At 33.8% G+C, this 21,078-nt stretch overlaps 1 protein-coding gene across 1 annotated transcript in view; it reads left to right on the forward strand.

The window, feature by feature from the left end:
* The window catches only part of CSMD3 (CUB and Sushi multiple domains 3), a 1,276,067-nt gene that overhangs the window by 673,785 nt on the left and 581,204 nt on the right, over positions 1-21,078 (forward strand). Inside the window, 1 exon segment of the mRNA XM_030304305.1 lies at positions 12,573-12,676. Coding sequence (XP_030160165.1) covers positions 12,573-12,676 — 104 coding nt within the window.

Genomic DNA, 21,078 nt, shown 5'->3' on the forward strand with positions numbered 1-21,078 from the left:
TTTTCATTACAGCACTTCATAATACTTACGAGTATTTGAAGATTTTATATGACATCGTATTATCTAATACTTTCCTATCTGTTGTGTATTTCTCCAAAGAAGGGAAGAAAGTCTGTCTCTATCCCCAGCACAAATGGGTTCTAAATAGATAGTTATACAATGAATTAAATAAATTAAGAGGTTTTAGGTAGAAGACTTACATTATCTGATTTGTGTTTCAATGTAACTTCCAAAATTTAAATTAGAGGCTTATTAATTGAAGTGCAGTTCTCAAAACAGGAAAGAATAATATAACTACCTCTCCTCACTTTTATCCCAGCCACTTCCCACAAAGAATGTTCCTTAGTGGGCCAGGAATCTTTCTCCTTGGATAGCTGTGGCAAGCAATGGATTCAGGGTCAAATAATTCTTGTTCTACCCTAACTTCTTGGGCTTCTACCTAAATTGCTTACTTGGGAAGATAATTTGGGAGGTAAGCAAGATTTTCCATAGATATTAACTAATAAAACTGCATTAATCAATGACTACAAGAAATAAACAAAAGTTCACAACAAAGGCTATGACTTGAGAAGCTAATATCAGGCATGCTTCCTCTTTGGTGTCATATGAAAAAATAATAAGAATAAACTGAGGTCAAGAATTAAAACACACTCTGCGGTTCACTATATATATACACACACACATATATATGTATATATACACATACATATATATGTATATATATCGTATCTGATTTTTCACTAGCATGTTTGTGTGTCTAATAACTTTGAACGAATATAATTTTTAAATAAAGCTTTAAGTCAAATATCATCTGTAAAAATAGATACAGATAGAGGAATGGAGAGATAGAAATAGCCCTTCTTACAAAATTCATTTTAATGAGCCTCATTTATATTTATTGTCAAAAAATTTTCTGTATGTACAACCTAACATACATTTGTGATGAATATCTTCCTAAAACAAGTAACATTATTTGCAAGTATTTTCTTCAAAATTTATGAGTTGAAGTTGATAATTTATATGCATTATGAAATTTATATCCTCCAGTAGCTAAGCATAAATAAATGACAGAAAAGAACCAATAATTTTGTATGTTGTGTTATAGATTTAATATCTGATGCATTTTTTCATTTTTATGTAGCTTTTTCCCTTCGGTGAAACATTTGTAGTGCCATATTTAATCTGTCATTGTTACATACCAGTAAACCCCTAAAGGGGAAGAACAGTGTAGAGATACAAAAGACAGAAAAAAATAAAACAAAGCTGAAGCTTTTATCATTCCATCAATATCTTCCTGCGTCTCCAGACTCCCTCCACCCCCTGTCCCTAAAATATGAGTCCTTGTAAGAACTGAAACTATTAACTGATGCTGGCAGCAAAGTGGAGGAAACTAAAGAATTCCCCAGGCTGGCACTTCTCATTTTTGAATGCTCTAGTCCAGAGTCTTAGAATGTATCTTCTGCAATAAAATATCCAAGTATAATACTACAATGTATAATCTTTCTAGAATATGAGTGATTAATACTTTCCTCTAAAATGAGATTACTTTGAAATGAATACATGTTGGCTTCACATGTATCATATTTAAGACTTTTATATCTTACAATGTTTATCTGGTTCACAAATTTCAAGTATATTTACCTTTGTATATTTATTTTTTACAATGATAAGTAAATTCAGATGAATACTAAATAGTTATTGAACATTAATTTCCCATATACCACATAATACTTATCATATACAATACATATTACAAAAACAGCCAGATTTTAGAATTATTCTAAAATACATTTTTTCAAACAAATGATCTGCATATTCTGCTTTATTTAAATTAAACTTTATACCCAATACAATTTGATTAAATAGTCCTGTGAAACAGATTTTTGTGTGGGCTTTTGAATAGCACTTTTTTTTTCCTTTAAGTTTGTTATCTTTTTTCAGGAGTCTCTATACCCAACATGGGGCTCGAACTCATGACCTGAAATCAAGTGTCACATGCTCCTCTGACTAAGCCAGCCAGGCGTCACATTGAATAGTGTTTTCATATGTAGAAATAGAGGAAAGGGGAAAAAATACTATAATTATATTTATTTGGGATAAACAAATCCAGATTGAGTCTATTCTCAACACCTACTTTTATACCAAAGTTTGGGTCTTGATCTAATTCTGCCCTGCTCTTCTTCAAATTCAGATTGTTTCTGCTACCAAAGAGAGCAAATGAAAAGCAATTAGCACCCTGTCAACCCTCTACCCAAAATTCATTGTTTGCTCCTCCACATTTAGAAGATAAAGTTCAAAGTCCTCAACATGATGGGAGCCCTACCTTTAGTCTTCCTTCTCATTGGTTCCTGTTTTACAGTTGGCACTACAGAAACAAGAGTATTTTTTTTTCCCATTGTGACATTTTTCATGCTCTCCCCTAGAAAGTTCTTACCCAATTCTCATCTTTTCTTTACTTTGCACTCCCTGGGGATTTCCTCTTTGAGGAACTCTTTTCACTTTTCTTTCCAGTTGGATTGGATGGTTCTCCTCTCTGCTCCCATGTGATCCTCTGTGTCCATATCCCAAAGCACATAAGATAGGGTATGGTAGGGGCGCCTGGGTGGCGCAGTCGGTTAAGCGTCCGACTTCAGCCAGGTCACGATCTCGCGGTCCGGGAGTTCGAGCCCCGCGTCGGGCTCTGGGCTGATGGTTCAGAGCCTGGAGCCTGTTTCCGATTCTGTGTCTCCCTCTCTTTCTGCCCCTCCCCCATTCATGCTCTGTCTCTCTCTGTCCCAAAAATAAAATAAACGTTGGAAAAAAAAAAAAAAGATAGGGTATGGTATTTATCTTGTTTGTGTCTTGTCTCCCCAATGGACTGTGATTGCCAAGATCTAGAAGTATATGAAAAAAGAAATGCTTTAATTAGATGTCAAATTGACTATGTAACTTTGCATGCATACCTTAAACTTAAACTTTGTATATTTTATACTTATGCATATATTATGCATTCTGGATTTCCTCATCTGGTAGCAAAAGTACTTATTAATATCAGAGTATTATTGCAATTGTAATTCTGAAACAAACATAATGTAGAAAAAGCTACTTGCAGGAAAGATAAATTTCTAGTAGCATACAGTTTGTGGAAGGCACTCTTCTCTTTGAATTGTAGTAGGATTTTCAGAAAAAAAGAACTTCATTTTCAAGATCCATGATGAACAGATGTGAACATCTATTTTATGATGATTAGCTTATCACAGCTAATAATAACTGCCATCTATGAGAGTCTATTCTGTATCAAGCACAGTATGTTTTTTACAAACCTTGTTTAAAGTAATGCTTACTTAAACTTAGGAAGTGAATTATGAACACTCTTTTATAGATATCAGAGACTTTCCCCAAATAACATAGCATTCTGTGAGAGAGATGAGATTTAAACTCTAGGCATTGCCTGTACTCTTAGCTGTGTAGCCCTGTCTCGCTAATGAGTATAGCTTGGTATTAATATCAAAGCATCATTAATTTTTTTAATTTAAACATCATTGAAGATTCATTTGAATGCTATGCTGATTATATTGGTATAAAATGTTTTATACAATGGTCAGCAACTAGGGAAATATTGAGAAATTTCATCAAGTTTCAGATTTATTTTGATGCAAAGACAATGCAGACTTTATCGTGGAAGATAAAATAGCTGATACCAATCTATGCTTCCTATACTCTGTTCCCAAGGAATTGACATAATATTTGTTAGCTCTTAGGTTTCAGAAATTATCCCCTCTTGCCATCAGTATTTAAGACATGAGGGATATGGCTGACATCAAAGAACATATTTAAAAATTGTGTTATTATACATCAGGTATTTGGCAGACAGACAGTTTCTTCCAAATTGCAGACTTTTACTGTGCAAATGAAAAATACTGTGATGTTTAAGCACATGGTTGTGGTATTAGGCCAACCTGCTTGTGAATTTTGGGAGGATTTTTTTCTATTGGATGCTGCTTCTCTAGGACTTCAGTGTCATTCTTTATTGTAACCACTATTGCCTCTACACCTGGATGTTTCTATTGCTTTTGCCACCCTCTCCAGAATAGCTGGGAAAGCTTAGATCTCATGTCTGTACTCTAAATGCAATTAGTGGTAGAGAAAATAATATCTAATTTTATTGTGGACTATGCTGTGCTTCCTACCATGATTTCTAATTCTTTAAATACAAGGTGGATATTTAGGTGCTGAGTGGCCAAACTAATGTGCAAATATACACTACATAAACTTTTAGGATTAAAATAAAGCAATGCATATGTGGCACTGAGCCTAGTGACTCCCACCATATAAATATTTGCTCTTTTTTTTTAATTTCATAGGTAACAGATATAAAGTTTATAATTTAGTGAGAATTCCACATGACTTCATGAGATGCAATAATATAGACGTTATGGTTTTAAATCTCTATGAATGATACAGAGAATAAAAATTATGAGACATAAGTTATATACCATTTCTGTCAAAGTACTTTATGAAAACCCATGTATTAAGCCTTATAGGAAATGGATCTACTAGGGGTTTAATATTTAATGCTGTTTACAGAGTTCTCACTTTTGGAAAGCAATGTTAAAATGCATGAGATTATTCTTAATCAACTACATGAGTAGCTTAAATGTTTTTAACATAACTCTCAATAGGCAGCACTTTGTAAGCCATTTGGAATCATTACAAATGGAAGTCAAGAGAGTGATTTATTTGGTTAAAAGAAATCAAGACAATTATGATCATTTCTATGTTTTAGGGGCATATTTTACTATCACACCTTTTTTTTTTTTTCAGCAGTCCCATTAGTTAAATGCAACTTTCTCTTCCCACCCACAAATAATTAGGAACAAATAAGAGAGGCAAATGTATGACATTTCTTTCTACAAATATACATGGTATTCTTTTAATTTCCCTACTAAATGTTTCAGCCCTACTACCAACTAAACATGTACAGAATACATTCATGTTGCATTGATGAGTATTTGTTGATTTTTTTATTAACTTTTCATTTCATTTCCTCATTAAAAATAAAGGGATAAAAAATGGCTGTTTGGTCAACTCCATAGTAAAGGAGAATCCAAAAAAAAAAAAATATATTACTTCAGACTTCTGATGGGACTTATTACATTCTGATGTAAACAGAGTTTGTTGTTGTTGTTGTTGTTGTTTTCATATTATTTTTATACCTTCTATTTTTTTTTCTTTTGGAAATATTTCAATGTATTATTTTTGAGTTTTACTATAATGTTTTATTTATATTAATGTCTCTAGTTGAGGCAAAATTAGTTTTTATTTTTTTAATGTATAGATTTTACTACTAAAGGACTATCCTTTAATATTTAAACTAAGTCTACATGAATCGAATTCAAATGAATGTGTTTTACAAATTCAATCAGACTATTCCAGCTTCCCAGTGATTGAGTGTCATTGAAACTCTTCAGGAATTTCAAGTGTCTAAAATTTCAAGTGACAGCTCAGTGGTTAAGTGCTTATCTGAAAGTATATGGACTAGTTAATAATTAGTTCATCACTTAATTTAAAATGAAGTAGGATTCTCATTGTTACATATATACATCCATGAATCTCAGTTACAATTTAGGCAAAGTAAAATCTGCCATTAAATGGGTGTCCAAATCCTTTAGCACATGATTATACAATGACTATCAGGGGTTTGGCATATAATTAGCAATCAAACAATCAGTCATTTATTAGATACCTAATTTGTCTCTAGTAGCCAATTAGGCTTTTAAAGCCATAAAAAGGGGGCATTTCCTAATTTGAAATATGTTGTGAAATGGTTTGGGGTAAAGTGGATCATGGGATTTCTTATTTTGATAGGATGACAGATGAAGTACTCTGAGAGGTCCTCCTACTGAAAAAACAAGGAATGCATTTTTCAGTGCATTTCTGGTTTACAAAAGAAAGTGTGTATATATATATATATATATATATATATATATACACACACTATATATATATATATATACACACACACACACACACACACACACACATAGATACCATACAAATACATATAAATATGCATATAAAAATACAAACACACATAATGGCATAATGAAAAGAACATGAGCTGGAATAAAGATAGGAGATGAAATGGGAAGAAAGCTTGGTTTTCTTTGGAGCAGAATGCAATAAATCTCTGGAATGAGAAGACTAAGGCCGGGGACTAGTCTCCTTGCATCAATAGGATCAATAGGTAAATAACCTAAACTTGAAATTTAGCAGTTAGTTAAAACCCTCAGAGGATGTAAAAATGGCACCAGCCTGGTAGTAACTCTTGGATCCAATTAGCATAAAATGAATAAAACTATACCCAATTTAGGGCCTCAGGATTCTCAAAGCTTAAACTCAAATAAATATGGTTTTACTATTAAATATAACTAAATACGTAGAAGAAGCAAGCTACTATGAATGAGTCACTAGAAATAACAAACAGAAGTATTTTTGGGAAATGAGGGCATTTGAAAGCCCTCCAGTATATGGCAGAATTTAGGAAGTTACGTGCACGTGCAGGACAAGGCATATGTTCAGAAAAGACCCTAAGCTTTCACCACTGGCTGATCTATCAACTCAGTGTTAAGCAGCAAGTGAAGGTTAAGGCAGAACTGTAAATGGTCTGGCTAAGTACTAAAGAAATGTTCCAGCACTGAGCCCATCCTCAAAGACTGGAGGAGGAGTTGCTATGGTCTGAAAATTTGTGTCCCATCAAAATTCATGTGTTGAAATTTTAATGCCCAATATGATGATATTAGGAGGTGGGGCTTTGGGAAGTGCTTAGGTCTGCAGGATGGAGCCATCATGAAGGGATCGGTGCTGTTATAATAAAAGATACCTCATCGTTCCTCAGACCTTCTGTCTTACCAGGTTACAGAAGAAAAAAATATTTTTTTTCCATGTATGAGGAAGCTTAGTCTCACCAGATGCTGAATCTGCCAACATCTTGATCATAGACTTCCAGCATCAAGAACTGTGATAAATAAATTTCTGTTGTTTATAAGCTATCCAGCATATGGTATTTTGTTAAAACAGCCCAAACATACTAAAATTATTATTTTTAAGGCACCTGTATTTAAAAATTTCCAGGCAAAATATTTATGAATACAAGTTAAGCTTTCAACAATCAAGAACAGCAAACCCTGGAGAAGAGAGAGAAACTGATTTCCAAAATTACTGCATTATAATACTCAAATATCCAGTTTTCAGCAACAACAGAATAATCACAAAGCATACAAACAAGCAGGAAAGTATGACCACTCAAAGGAACAAAATAAATTGACAGGAACTGTCCCTAAAGAAGTTCCATCATTGAACTTATTAAACAAAGATTTAGAATAACTACATTAATTCTGCTCAAAGAGCATGGACAAAGAATTAAAGGGAACCACAAAATGATATATGAATAAAATGAGAATATCAATAAGGAGATAGACATTATAAAAAGAATTCAAATAGAAATATTGAGACTTTACAATAAAATAACTGAAATAAAAGACTAGAAGTTCAATAGCAGATTTGATTAGGTAGAAGACAGAGTTAGTAAACTTGAAGATAAGACAATTGAAATTACCAAGTCTGAAGAATAAAAGGAAAATAATTAAAAAAGAATGAAAACAAAATGAAAGGACATAAGAAACCTGTAGGATATGAACAAGTAGGCCAACAAATATATTAAAAAAGGCCTAAAAGGAGAAGATAGAGAAAGGTACACAAGGAATATTTCAAGAAATAATGGTCAAAATTTACCCAAATTTGAGAAATACATAAATCAACACAACCAAGAAGCTCAACAAACTCCAAGATAAACTCCAAGAGTTCCATAGCTGGACACATCATAATCAAATTGCTGAAAGGTATAGACACAGAAAATCTTAAAAGCATTAGGAAAGAAGTCACTGATCATGTGCAAGAAATACTAAATATATTAACAGCTGATTTTTAATAAGAAAAAGACATGTAATTCAGAAAGCAGTAGGATGACATATTCACAGGGTGAAAGAACAGAGAGGTCAAGCAGGAATTTTATAGCTGTCAAAACTGTCCTTGAAGATTGAAGGTGAAATCAAGATATTCCCAGATAAATAAAAGCTAAAGAACTCAGAAATAAGTCCTCACATCTATGATCAATTAATTTCACATAGGTACCAAGACCATTCAATGAGGAAAGAATTATTGCTTCAACAAATGGTGCTGGAAACATTGAATAGCCACATATAAAATAATGAAATTGGATCTTTACTTGTACTATATAGAAAATTAACTCAAAATAGATCAAAGACCTCTGTTTAAAGACTTAAACTATAAAATTCCTAGAAGGAAACAGACAGGAAAATTTGCCAAATAGATTTGACAATGTTTCCTTAAATTTGACGCTAAAAGCATAATCAACAAAACAACAAAAGATAAATTGTATTTTGTTACATTAAAAACTTTTGGGCATCAAAGAACACCATCATAAAAGTGAAAAGGCATGCACACAATGGGAGAAATTATTTTTAAATTATAACTGTTAAGAAACTAATGTTGAGAATGTATAAAGAGGTTTTACAACTCAGCAACAATAAAACAACCTAATTAAAATGGGTAAAAAACTTGAATAGCCAGTTCCCCAAAGAAGATATACAAATGGCCAATAAATACGTGAAAAGATGTTGAACATCATTAATTATTAGATAAATGCAACCAAGCCACAAGTACATGCTGCTTCACACCTACTGGGATGACTATAATCAAAAGAAAAATTAACAACTAGTGAGAACATGGGAAAATTGGAACTCTTGTGTGTGTGCTGGTGGGAATTTAAAATGTGCGACTGAGAAACAGTTTGGCAGATTCTCAAAAAAACTAAACATAGAATTAATATATGACCCAGAATTCCACTCCTAAGGATATACCCCAAATAATTGAAAACAAAGATTCAATATTTACTCGTGTACCAATCTTCATAGCATCAGTGTTCACAATAAGCAAAAGATAGACATATCCCAAGTGTCAGTGAACAGAGTAATGGTCAAAAAAAAAAAAAAAAAAAGAAAAAAGAAAAACTATTTACATATGATGGAATATTATTCAGCTATAAGAAAGAAACAAATTTGCTACAATATGGATGAATGTCCAAGACCTTATGCTAAGTGAAATAAACCAGATACAGAAAGACAAATATTGTGTAATGCTACTTACAAAAAATACTTCTAATGGGCAAATTTGTAGAGACAGAAAGTATGTTAGAAGTTACCAGGGGCTGGGGAAAAGGGAAAATGGTTGAAAATTGGTGTGATGAAAAACCTTTGGAAACAGACGGTGGTAATGGTTGCACGACATTATGAACATAATGTCACCAAAATGTACTCTTAAAAAAATGGTTAAAAGCACAAATTTTCTTTTATATATATTATCATAATAAAAAATAATAAACAAAAATAGAGAAAACACATTTAAATAGTATTAGAAATAGAACAGGACAAAAGTACGGGCTTAGCATAGACAGAAAGTAAATAACCATAGGAAAGTGAATTTGAAAATTTTCTCAGTATTGAAATGTTTCTGGGAAAAATTAAACTTAGTTAAATTGACTCAAGGTGGAAAAAAAAAAAAAGAAAAACCCTGAAAGCCTGAATAATTCTAAAACCAAAAAATAATTAGGCCATCAGCAAAAGGTTAACTACTATTCCCCCCAAAGAGGCTTAGATTTGTGTATAGGATAGTTCTACTCAACATTCTAAAAGTCGATTATTTTCAAACTTAGAGAAGCTCTTCCATAATAGAAATGAAAGTGTACATGTCACTTTATTTGATGATATCAGTAAAATTTTGTTACTCAACTAGCAAGTAAAATCAGAGAATAAAACCTCCTTGCCTTCACAAAGTATATTTACCTCAATAATATTCTTAATGGTGAAACATTAGAAGCGCGCCCTTTCAGATGAGGTACATTTTTTTTTTTTCAACGTTTTTTATTTATTTTTGGGACAGAGAGAGACAGAGCATGAACGGGGGAGGGGCAGAGAGAGGGAGACACAGAACCGGAAACAGGCTCCAGGCTCTGAGCCATCAGCCCAGAGCCTGATGCGGGGCTCGAACTCACGGACCGCGAGATCGTGACCTGGCTGAAGTCGGACGCTTAACCGACTGCACCACCCAGGCGCCCCATCAGATGAGGTACATTTTAATGAGACCAACTATAGCCTATTCTATCCGACATTGTACCAGAGATTGAAGGCAGTTCAGATAAAAGAAACAAAGAATAAACAAGAATCAAAATTGTTGCTTACAGAAGACATGCTTGTTATATACAAAACAAAAAAATAATTTACAAGTAATAAACAACAGGGAAAAGTAATAAAGTCTTATCAAGTTGCCTAAATATGAGCTCAGTGAAGGAAAGTATTTCTATATACAAACAGCAAATGTTTTGTATATTTTTATATACAAAATAACAAAAGATGTTTTCAAAATGTGTATAGAAAAATGGAGTATGTGACTCATAAGATAGAGTCTTATTGTATAGTAAAAACAGTTAAGCCAATTTATGTTGCTTCCGGGACATGCAAACTGACTGAAAGAATAGAATCTGGAGCTCCCAAACCAACACCCTCATATGTAGACTCTTGATATATGTCAGAGTCTGCCATGCAGATCACTGGGGAAAAGAGGTCTATTTATTCAATTAAAATTATTAAGACAACTGTTTTTCATTTTGGAGTTAAAAAATGAAGGTAATGCTGTGCTGGTTTTCTATTATTATTGCATATGTACCTACTTCATACTTTTTATAGAAGTTAGTTTCCCCAAAATAAAGATTTGAAGAAAACATCTTTGTGACATTGGATCATGGGGAATGCAAAAATACTACTTATAAAATAAGAGATTAAAATTCCTACTGTAGTAAATTAGTAATTTCTTCTTATCCTCATATGCTCACTTCAGTGTGTCTTAAATATTGTTCTTTTCTACATGTGCTATAAAGGAAACATGTTAGGAATCACTGACATAAGGAATTACCGCAATCAATAACAAGCAGTTCAAGTGAAAATAGCCAAAATACAAAGAGTCATGTCACAGAAAAGGAAACATAAATGATAAATATATAAAAATGTATACAATTTAATTACTAATGAATAAAACACAAAAGATCACTTTTAAATTCTCTAGATTGATAGAAATAATGTAACTTTAATGTACATGAATTGTGAGCATTTAAATTGGTAAAATAATTTTGAAAAACCTTATGGTACAGTATTATGAAATTGAATTTTTGCTTTGTTATTATCCAGAAATTACACTTCTAAGCATATAACCTAGAGATAGATTTTGAACCAGAAATTGTTTAATAGTGTTCATAACCATTCTGCTTATAATAGCAAAAAAAATGAAAAGCAACCTAAATCTCTCTTGACAGGCAATTATTAATTGAGAATATTCATATGTAACTCAGTGGACAGCAGGAAGCACTCAGGGAAACATATTTTTTTTTAACTACAGCCATGTAAAATGTATAATTCAATGTTTTTATATATTCTAGATTTGAACAAAACAATTGCTTTAGTCAATGCTAATATAAAATCATTTAAAAAATCAAGAGATAGGCATAATCAAAAAACTTTTTGTTATAAAGTTTAAAAAAACAATATAAAATCTCTCATTTTTTAGAATTTCCTTTTAGGATACCAAAGTAACAAATAGTTATGAAAATTATTAGAGAGATGTCTTTTTCATTTATTCTTTAGTAAAATTGGTAACCTTGGGCATTCATCTTTTTAATCTGGTAATGAATAATATTTTATTATTAATTATTTCTTCCTCAAGGCATGATTGTATATAGGACGGTATTTAAGTAATTTCTTCCTGCACTTATTCTTAATTGTTATTATTTAATATTATATTAGGTTCCTGATTTAAGAATTGCAATTTTATTAAACACGAATTTTTGTATAGATGTGTAAACAATGTATGAATGCATGAGTATATTTTAGTAAAAAGTAACAACTAAATTACTTGTTGTGGTATAATTTGCTCCCAGTTTTGTTAGAATGTCATAATGCATTTGAGGGATTCTGTTACCAAAGGATACACAAAAATAAATCTGATACCTTTAAATCTGGTGATCTAGATTCAAATTTAGCTCTAACATTTTTTAAGCTTTACTATTTAATGGAAATAGCACACTCTGTGTTTTTTCATGTTAGCTTTATAAAAATATATGCAAATGTATGGAAAACCACTCTCCACCTACATGTACTTTTTATAAAGCCTTCTCAAAGTAGATTTGCATTAATCATGCTTCAAATAAGAATGTTCTATAAACAGAAGCCATGCCATTCCATTGAAAAATTATTACAGAAGGTACAATACAGCAAATAAAAATCATGGAAATTGTAATGACTAAACTTTAGGAAGAGTCTAACATGATTAACTGCCATGATAATAATTTTTTATGGATACATATAGTAAGTCTAATACGCATTTTAAATGTCCTTTTGTCATTGCTTTCTGTTTTTATTAAATAGTGCAACATTTTTGAAAGATTTGTTTCTGTTTATTTCTAGGTTATACAGATAAATTTTGAAGAATTCGATCTGGAGATTGGCTATGATACCCTGACAATTGGTGATGGGGGCGAAGTTGGAGACCCCAGGACAGTGCTCCAAGTGTAAGTGCTCAACATTTCATTGTTGACTTTGCCTATCAGGTCCTTATTAAATTTTACCCTTTTTTGGTCCCTACCACTGCTAACGACAGAAGAAGCATAGTAACTTGGTTATTATAATCAACCTATGTATAGTATTTTTATAAGTTCTTCTTGAGTGAGGTTTAAGGTACCTGATTGAAACCAATTTTTTTTTTTTTTTTAGAATTCATTGCCAGACAGTGACCTGTAAGAAATGGAGGCTTATAGGAAAATTGCAGAAGTAGTTGATTAGACCTTATTTTGGAAAATATCCTTGCCACTACTGAACTTAAAAATGAATTGAAAGGGGCGCCTGGGTGGCGCAGTCGGTTAAGCGTCCAACTTCAGCCAGGTCACGATCTCGCGGTCCGGGAGTTCGAGCCCCGCGTCAGGCTCTGGGCTGATGGCTCGGAGCCTGGAGCCTGTTTCCGATTCTGTGTCTCCCTCTCTCTCTGCCCCTCCCCCGTTCATGCTCGGTCTCTCTCTGTCCCAAAAATAAATAAAAACGTTGAAAAAAAAATTTAAAAAAAATGAATTGAAAAATAAGTATAAAATGGATCCCAGAGGACTCTGATACTGGTACTGAAGACTGATGTATGCTGTTCTTATTAGCCATAAAAACATACCTAGCCACTGAGATTTAAGTTTAGAGTTTTACAGTGGTTTAACACTTGAAGTAGTTAGCAATAAACCACTCTCAGAGTTGAAATAGGTAAAATAGACCAAATATGGTTCTTAATCTGGGCTAAAATAATGATCATATATTGAAACAAAGGAAACGTTACGAACTTACTTATTGCCCAATCCTTAGGCTTTTCATTATAATAATCTACCTCTGATAGTGGCATGAAAAATGTTGGAGTTGGGGGAGCATGTTTTCTCTTCTGTGAACCTCAAAATCTTAGGGTACACTTTCTCTCAGAATTCCTTTCATAACTGTTGATTTTCAGTTCAGGCTTTACCAACCCAATGGATTTCCCTACACCATCACCATCAAATCAAAGTTCACACTGAGTATTTCATCTCCAGTGGGAATAAAAATTAAAGCTTCATTCTGTGAGCATTACCTTTTAGACTGTTCAATCAATAAATCTAAATTGGTCCCCAATGAGGGAGAGCTAGGAGAGAGAAAGAAAAAAAAATGCATCATGTTTAAGTAACCCTAAGACTGCGAGACTAACGTGTGTGAATGCGCCCGCGCGCGCACAGACACACATTATTCAGATGCAGATCTTTTTGTAATGATATATATCTAATGTTTTTACAAAACTCAAAAGAAATAGGGCAATAACTTTATTGACATGTTTACATACCGAGAGGAAAAAAAAAAAACAACACACACACAACTCTTATTTTAAATATAGTCATACATTATCTTAAAAAAAAAAAAAAAAGAACTCTTTTTGGGGCGCCTGGGTGGCTCAGTCAGTTAAGCGACCAACTTGTCTCAAGTCATGATCTTGCAGTTCGTGAGTTCGAGCTCCATGTCAGGCTTTGTGCTGACAACTCAGAGCCTGCAGACTGCTTCAGGGTCTGTGTCTCCCTCTCTGTCTGCCCTTCCCCTGCTCTCATTCTGTCTCTGGCTCTCTCAAAAATAAATGAATATTAAATAAATACACATTAACTCCTCCTTAATCAAAAGAACTTCTGTATAAATCCAGAACCCTATTCTAGGTGGTGGAAAGAGAGAGGGTTACACCTTTGTTTCCTGACCCCTCCATGTGAACATGCTTCTCCTACCTTCATATACTCCACTGCTGCCTCTGCCACACTCCTTAATTCCTTAATTTTCTGCAAACCTACTTTTTAGAGAAATTTGAACCCACTCTGATTTGACCTCAATTGCCTCAAAAAAGAAAAAAAAAAAAAACAACCTAAAATTGTTAGTGGTTTTGCTGTCCGTTTCAAAATTCTCCCTGTCAAGGGTGCATGATGTCCTTATTTCCTTTTACATTGGAAGACAGGGGTGGAGCTATTTTAAAATGAATTTTAAAAGTCCTGTATTGAATGAATCAAATATCAGATGAAATATGAAGCATGGGATAATTAAGTGGGAAAAAAAAAAAGGCTTAGAACTGGATTTTGGAAGAAGGCAATCCCAAAATTAGCTGGACAACAAAAAACCCTGTAGAGGACAAATGTGCGGAAGGGAAGTGCCTTTATAATTCAAGTAAAGAGTCCAATGCAGTTAGCTGTATGTTACAGACTAAGATAAGTTTCCTTCTGCTGCTAGTAGGAAAAAGAAGAAAAGGTTACACTGTTTCCTCTTCTCACATTCCTGTCAGAGTTGGAATTAGATCAGAAGCTCCTTTGAACTCTAAGACTCTATAATAATAGAACTTACTGGATTTGTATCCACCAGAGAAGCTGATATAAATTTGAGTGAACCTGAAGCATATTTCTCAAGGAAATTAGCTTTCCCAACTTTAGGACCACCCATTTGGGCATTTGCAGGGCCCAGAGTAAGAATGCAATTGCAAACTCACATATCAAATGTCTAAATATTAAAAGGTATAAATCAAGCTACTTGCCTTAAATACAATATATTCCATCCTCCTACCTTGATAAATACACTTTGGAATTGTGTGATTTTCCTTGCTGGGACATGAAGTCATGGGCAAATACGGTCCTAGCCCCAGCCAGTAGCTGCCACTGACTCTGACCAACGTCAGCTCCATCCTTCACCATGCATGTGGACTCCTCAGCCTAAACATTCAAACTACCCACACCTGCCTGAAAACACTGCCCCCTATGCCAAGGGATGCACATATGGGTCCTGTAATCTGGCCCTGGGAATAACATACCTGGGAAAAAGGCCCATGCAAGTACAGGTAGCGGGGAAATCCGGGTACCAGGTGCCAGTGAGTTGTAGAACAGTACTTGTCAAACAAACTGTAAGACAGAAGATTTGTTTTTATTCTTATCCATCTTGAACTGATACTTTTGCAAAGTGAAAGAAAAATAAATTTCTCGAAAAATGAATAAAAACACATATAAGTACAATCCCATTATTTTCTATGGCAAAATTCACCACACAAAATTACTCTTTGAAATTACTCTAGAAGTTTGAAAGACTTACTTCCAATTTCTGTTCTAATGACACCATGGGCTGGCAACTGGTCTAGGATCTGGAAGGAGAAATGGGGGAGGGATGCAGGTACCAGGCAGACACATCCCTGGGTGATAGTTAAGGAAAGCTCAGAAGACGACCCTCCGTGGGGAAGGGATCAGGAAAGAGGCTGTCTTGTTCACATTTAAAAGTAGCATTACATATGTGGCATGGTAAATTGTTAAGAATTTATTTAAAGAAACTGGTTTGTTTTATTTTTTAAATGTTATTTATTTTTGAGAGAGAGAGAAAGAGAAGGTGGGGAAGGGACAGAGAGCAAATCCCAAGCAGGCTACAGAAAGGAACCCCATGTGGGGCCCAATCTAACGTGGGGCCCGACAATGTGGGGCTTGATATAGAGCTTGAACTCATGAACTGTGAGATTATGATTTGAGCCAAAATCAAGAATCTGATGCTTAATCAACCCAAGTGCACCAAGAATTTATTTTAAATATTGCTCTTCTAAGAGTGAAAACTAGTCTCCATCTAGACATCTTATTTAGCAATCTGTTTATTCATCTCTTAACTCCTTTTTGATTTTTAAGTTTGATCCATATGCTAGTAAGTAATTTTTGGCACCAAAATTACTTACTTAAATAAATTTATTTGAAAAGATTCAGTAGCTAAAAGTCAAAAAACATAGTAAAAAAAAACATGGAAAATGCTTGCATCTAACAGAAAACTATGCAATATCATAATATTTGAAAGTATTTTATAAAAAGATGAATTCAGCTTATATTCATTTTGTAAGTTCTGATTAATTTAATAAACACAGGCCGCATCACTTTGGTAAATGTTTAACCAGATATGGAACATTCCAACCTATTCTGTTTAGGTCATAGGATTAAATTAAGCATTGGAAATATGTGGTGTTTTTGTTTCTCCTTTTCTTAATACGTAAGTTCTAAAAAGTTAAGTCAATTGTCATATTCTATTCCACATACACACAAATGTGTGTATGTATATGTGTGTGTGTGTATTCAACAGTCACAACATATGTTCAATAGTTAAAATTATCCTCTAAAAAAGGGAACTAATTAAGAAATTTTTAAAAAATAATTCTTTTAATTTCTTTCTCCAAAGTACAAAGCATATAGTTTTTGCGGTACAGTAACTTAAAAATAATGTTAGTGTGCTACATCTCTTTACCTTGAGACTGACTCCAAAGAAATACCCATGATGAAGTTATCAGCAACAAAATTATTAAGTAATGGAGAATGCATTATAGTTGGACTTCATATGTGACACTGAATTCTCCATATAGTTTTATCAGATGCAAATTCCTGAAATAATGCCAATTTAAGTCACAGACTTAAATTCACAATTCAGAGATTTGTTGCTTCTGTCATTTGCTGCCCCATAGTCTATTGTCCATTTGTAGAGTTGTCTATCTCTTACTAATTTCCTCTCCAATGGAATTACTTGGAGAGCATTCTTTATCCCCCATTTTGAAATAGCATTTTTTATTCCTGGCAACTTCATAGTGGTATAGTGACAAGAGTCAAAAGAGATCAGAATATGAATTTAGCCGGCTGATAAAAATTCAGGTAATGGATTTGAACAATCATGGTATTATCTTTTAAAGGCTGTTAAAATGAGTTTAACTTTCTTCAGATTGTTTTCCATATGCTTTTTCACACTTAGTGTAAATTCACCTGATAGTGAAAATGGATGTAATAGATGTAAGAGAACAACAGTGATGACAAGGCAGTTACTGGCATTGAATTCACCTCCAGCCCTCATTTCATCTGCACAAAGAAGGAAGGGATGCTGATTATTTGTCCACCCTTTTCATCTGTGTAGCACCAAACGAAGATGGTTAGGCATTTGATCAAGCACGTGATTCTCTTTCTTTTTCTGACCTTTTCTCTCACATGCTTTGCTATTTCATTATTGGATTCACGGTGACACTGTAAAGACTTGCAAAGTGAAAGATGAGAAAAAAATGTCTTCTATCCCTGAGATAGCCCTTGAACTTGTATGAGAATGCACTGATCGTGAATGGATGACATTGTATTTGAACCAACATCTTAAGGTGAAAACTGCTGTTTTAGATATCTAAATGTGCTTAATTCCCTTACTTTGAAATTCTGGGTTCTCCTAAAAAAATCAATGTACAATGTAAAATTTGCTTCTTAGATATACGTTGGTGTAGATTAGCAATAGTCTTCCCTAGGAACTTTTTTTGAGTACATACACGCACACACACTTTTGTGTTGACCTAATTTTAAAATGAATATTTTATTAACTTAATATTTTAGTAAGTGATATTTATATTAGCTCTCTGGAAAAGATAGCTCTGTTTTGCTATGCTTATGGGTTATTGTTATTCCTCTCAGTTCATTGGTTCATATGTTTTGACAAGCTACTTTGCCCAAGGTTTTTTTTTTCTTTTTTAACTACTCAGCCATTCACTCTGTTAAAATGTAGGCTCCACTCTTAGTATGAGACTACACATGATATTTGCCTTGAGCAAACTCTTCTACATCCAGGGAATTGTCCCTTCCCAAATTTGCTTTTGTACTTCCCTCTGTTAATAATGAAAAAAAAAAAATCTAAATACCAATAAACACCATGGGCTGATGAAAGAAGGGAATATCCTAAATATAGCACCAAGGTAATATTTTTAAGAGATTGATGACCACAGTGTAAATAAAAAGAGCTTAGAAAATTGACCAGTCAGAAAAATTCTTCACCCCTTACGGTAGAGTTATTCAACAAAAAGAAAAAAAAATCACTTCTTATTACTCTTTACTCTGCTTTGCACCTCTCCTTACCCTCCTCCACCCCCCACCACACACACACGCACACACTTACTCATACACGTGCTCACCATCACTTTAAGTTCCTTGAGAGTAGCAACTATCTTTTACTCATCTAAGGTTTCCCAAAATACCTCACACAGCCTCGTGTTAACACTGCTGGGTATTGCATGAAATATAATGGGAGAGGCAAAAGTACTCTGTACCAAGATACTTACTGAGACACGTGAGCAGAAAGGATATCTTTGCAGATCTGTAGAACGCTGTGCAGGCTATCTGGATGTCTTATTTCACTCAGGATGCTGTCACAAATATACCACGGACTGGATGCTTTATCGACAACAGAGATTTATTTCTCACGGTTCTGAAAGTTGGAAGTCCAACATTGCCAGGAGATTCAGTGTCTGGTGAGGATTCACTTTCTGATTCACAGATGGCCATCATTTCACTGTGTCTGCACATGGCAGAAGGAGGTAGGGATTTCTCTAGGGCCTCTTTTATAGGGGCAGAAATTCACGGATGAGGGCTCATCCCTCATGAGATAATTTCCTTTCAAAGTCTCTACCTACAAATACCCTTATACTTGGGGATTAGTTTTCAACATATGAGATGGGACAGGATCGGGCACATTCAGTCTCTAGCACTGGGGATTTCAGCAACACTCATTGATACCACATCCAGGAAAAGCAGTCAAACTGACGGCAGCAATTATTTCATCCTGTGGACAAGACTTGGTGTATACTCATTAAGATGACTTACTCTTGGGCCGCAGTAAATACGTGCCCTTGGACTTGAGAATTACCTTAGGCCAAAGTATGAAAATAGCCTTTGTGACATTTTGACTTCTAGCAACAACTTATTAAATATAGAGATACCTTACTTTTTATAGTTCTTCATTATTTCTTCACTGTGAGCATAGCTACAGCTTTCTTTTTTTTTTAATTTTTTTGATGTTTATTGATTTTTGAGAGACAGAGCAGAGACAGAGCATGAGCGGGGGAGGGGCAGAGAGTGAGGGAGACACAGAATCTGAAGCAGGTGACAGGCTCCAAGCTGTCAGCACAGAGCCTGATATGGGGCTGGAACTCACGGACCTTGAGATCATGACCTGAGCCAAAGTCGGACGCTCAACCGACTGAGCCACCCAGGCGCCCTGCTACAGCTTTCTATTATGAAAACCCTGATGATTTTACTAAAGGACAAGTCAGTTTACTACTGTTTGCTTTGGTTTGTTCTCTGTGTATTTATTTCTGAATAGATTGAATTATCTAAAATAAATAAAGTTTTTTAGTTATTGTTTTTCTCCTAATCAGGAATATTTTTACTATGGTAGACATTTCAAAAGTGGTTGTGAAAAATATATTGCAACAAAATATAGGAAGGGTATCTAAATAAGCTAGATTTCCTCCCACAAACAGTAACTATGACAAACACTACGCCTTGCTAGACTGCTCAATATATAAATTAAGTGTGGTGTACAAAGTTCAGTCCTAAAATGTACGTGCTGAGGCCTTGATCTTCCATTCTCTTTCCTAAAACAAGTGTCGATACAGAAATCTTTTTGTATATGTAATAAGAACTGCGACAGACCTGTTCATACACCTTATGCTTTTGAATTAGCCAATAATTAGCATTTCTGAACACTAATCATAAATGAAATAAATGCCACAATTACTGACTATCAAGTTGCCTAAGTGAGCTACCATTTATGTAGTCCTGTCATTGTTAGTACTTTTGCATTATTATTTTTAAAGCACTATATTATTTTTGTTATCTTTCTAGTATGTTGATTTACCTTTTTTTTACTTTTTTATTTTTCCCAGTTTTATTGAGATATAACTGACAAATAAAGCGTTAAGTATTTAAAGTATATGCCATGATGATTTGATAAATGTATACATTGTGAAAGGGTTTTTCCTCATTGAGTTAGTCAATCCTTCATCACCACCTCACATATTTTTCGTTTTCCTTTTTTCTTTTATTTATTTCTTTTTCTTTTCTTTTCTTTTCTTTTCTTTTCTTTTCTTTTCTTTTCTTTTCTTTTGTGTGTGTGTGTGTGTGTAAGAACATTTAAGTTCTATGCTCTTAGCAGATTTCAATTATATGAGACAGCAATACAGTGTTATTAAACATAGTCACGATTATTTAACTTGGAGCTGAAAATTCATACCCTTTTACCAACCTCTGTTTATTTCCCCAACTCCCAACACCTGGCAACCATTTTTGTACTGTTTTTATGGATTTGCCTTTTTTCAAATAAGATTTCACATGTGAGTGACATTATACAGTATTTGTCTTTCTCTGTCTGGCTTTTTTCACTAAGCATAACCCCCTCCAGTTTCATTCATGTTGGTGCAAATGACAGGATTTCCTTCTTTTTGAAGATTGAATAATATTCCACTGTATGATATCATATAATATTCCACTGTATAGTATAATTTAACATTTTCTTGATCCATTCATCTGCTAGCAGACGCTTAGGTTGTTTCCACATCTTGACTGTTACAAATAAG

Source organism: Lynx canadensis, chromosome F2 (assembly GCF_007474595.2).
Source record: "Lynx canadensis isolate LIC74 chromosome F2, mLynCan4.pri.v2, whole genome shotgun sequence".
Classification (NCBI taxonomy): Eukaryota; Metazoa; Chordata; class Mammalia; order Carnivora; family Felidae; genus Lynx; species Lynx canadensis.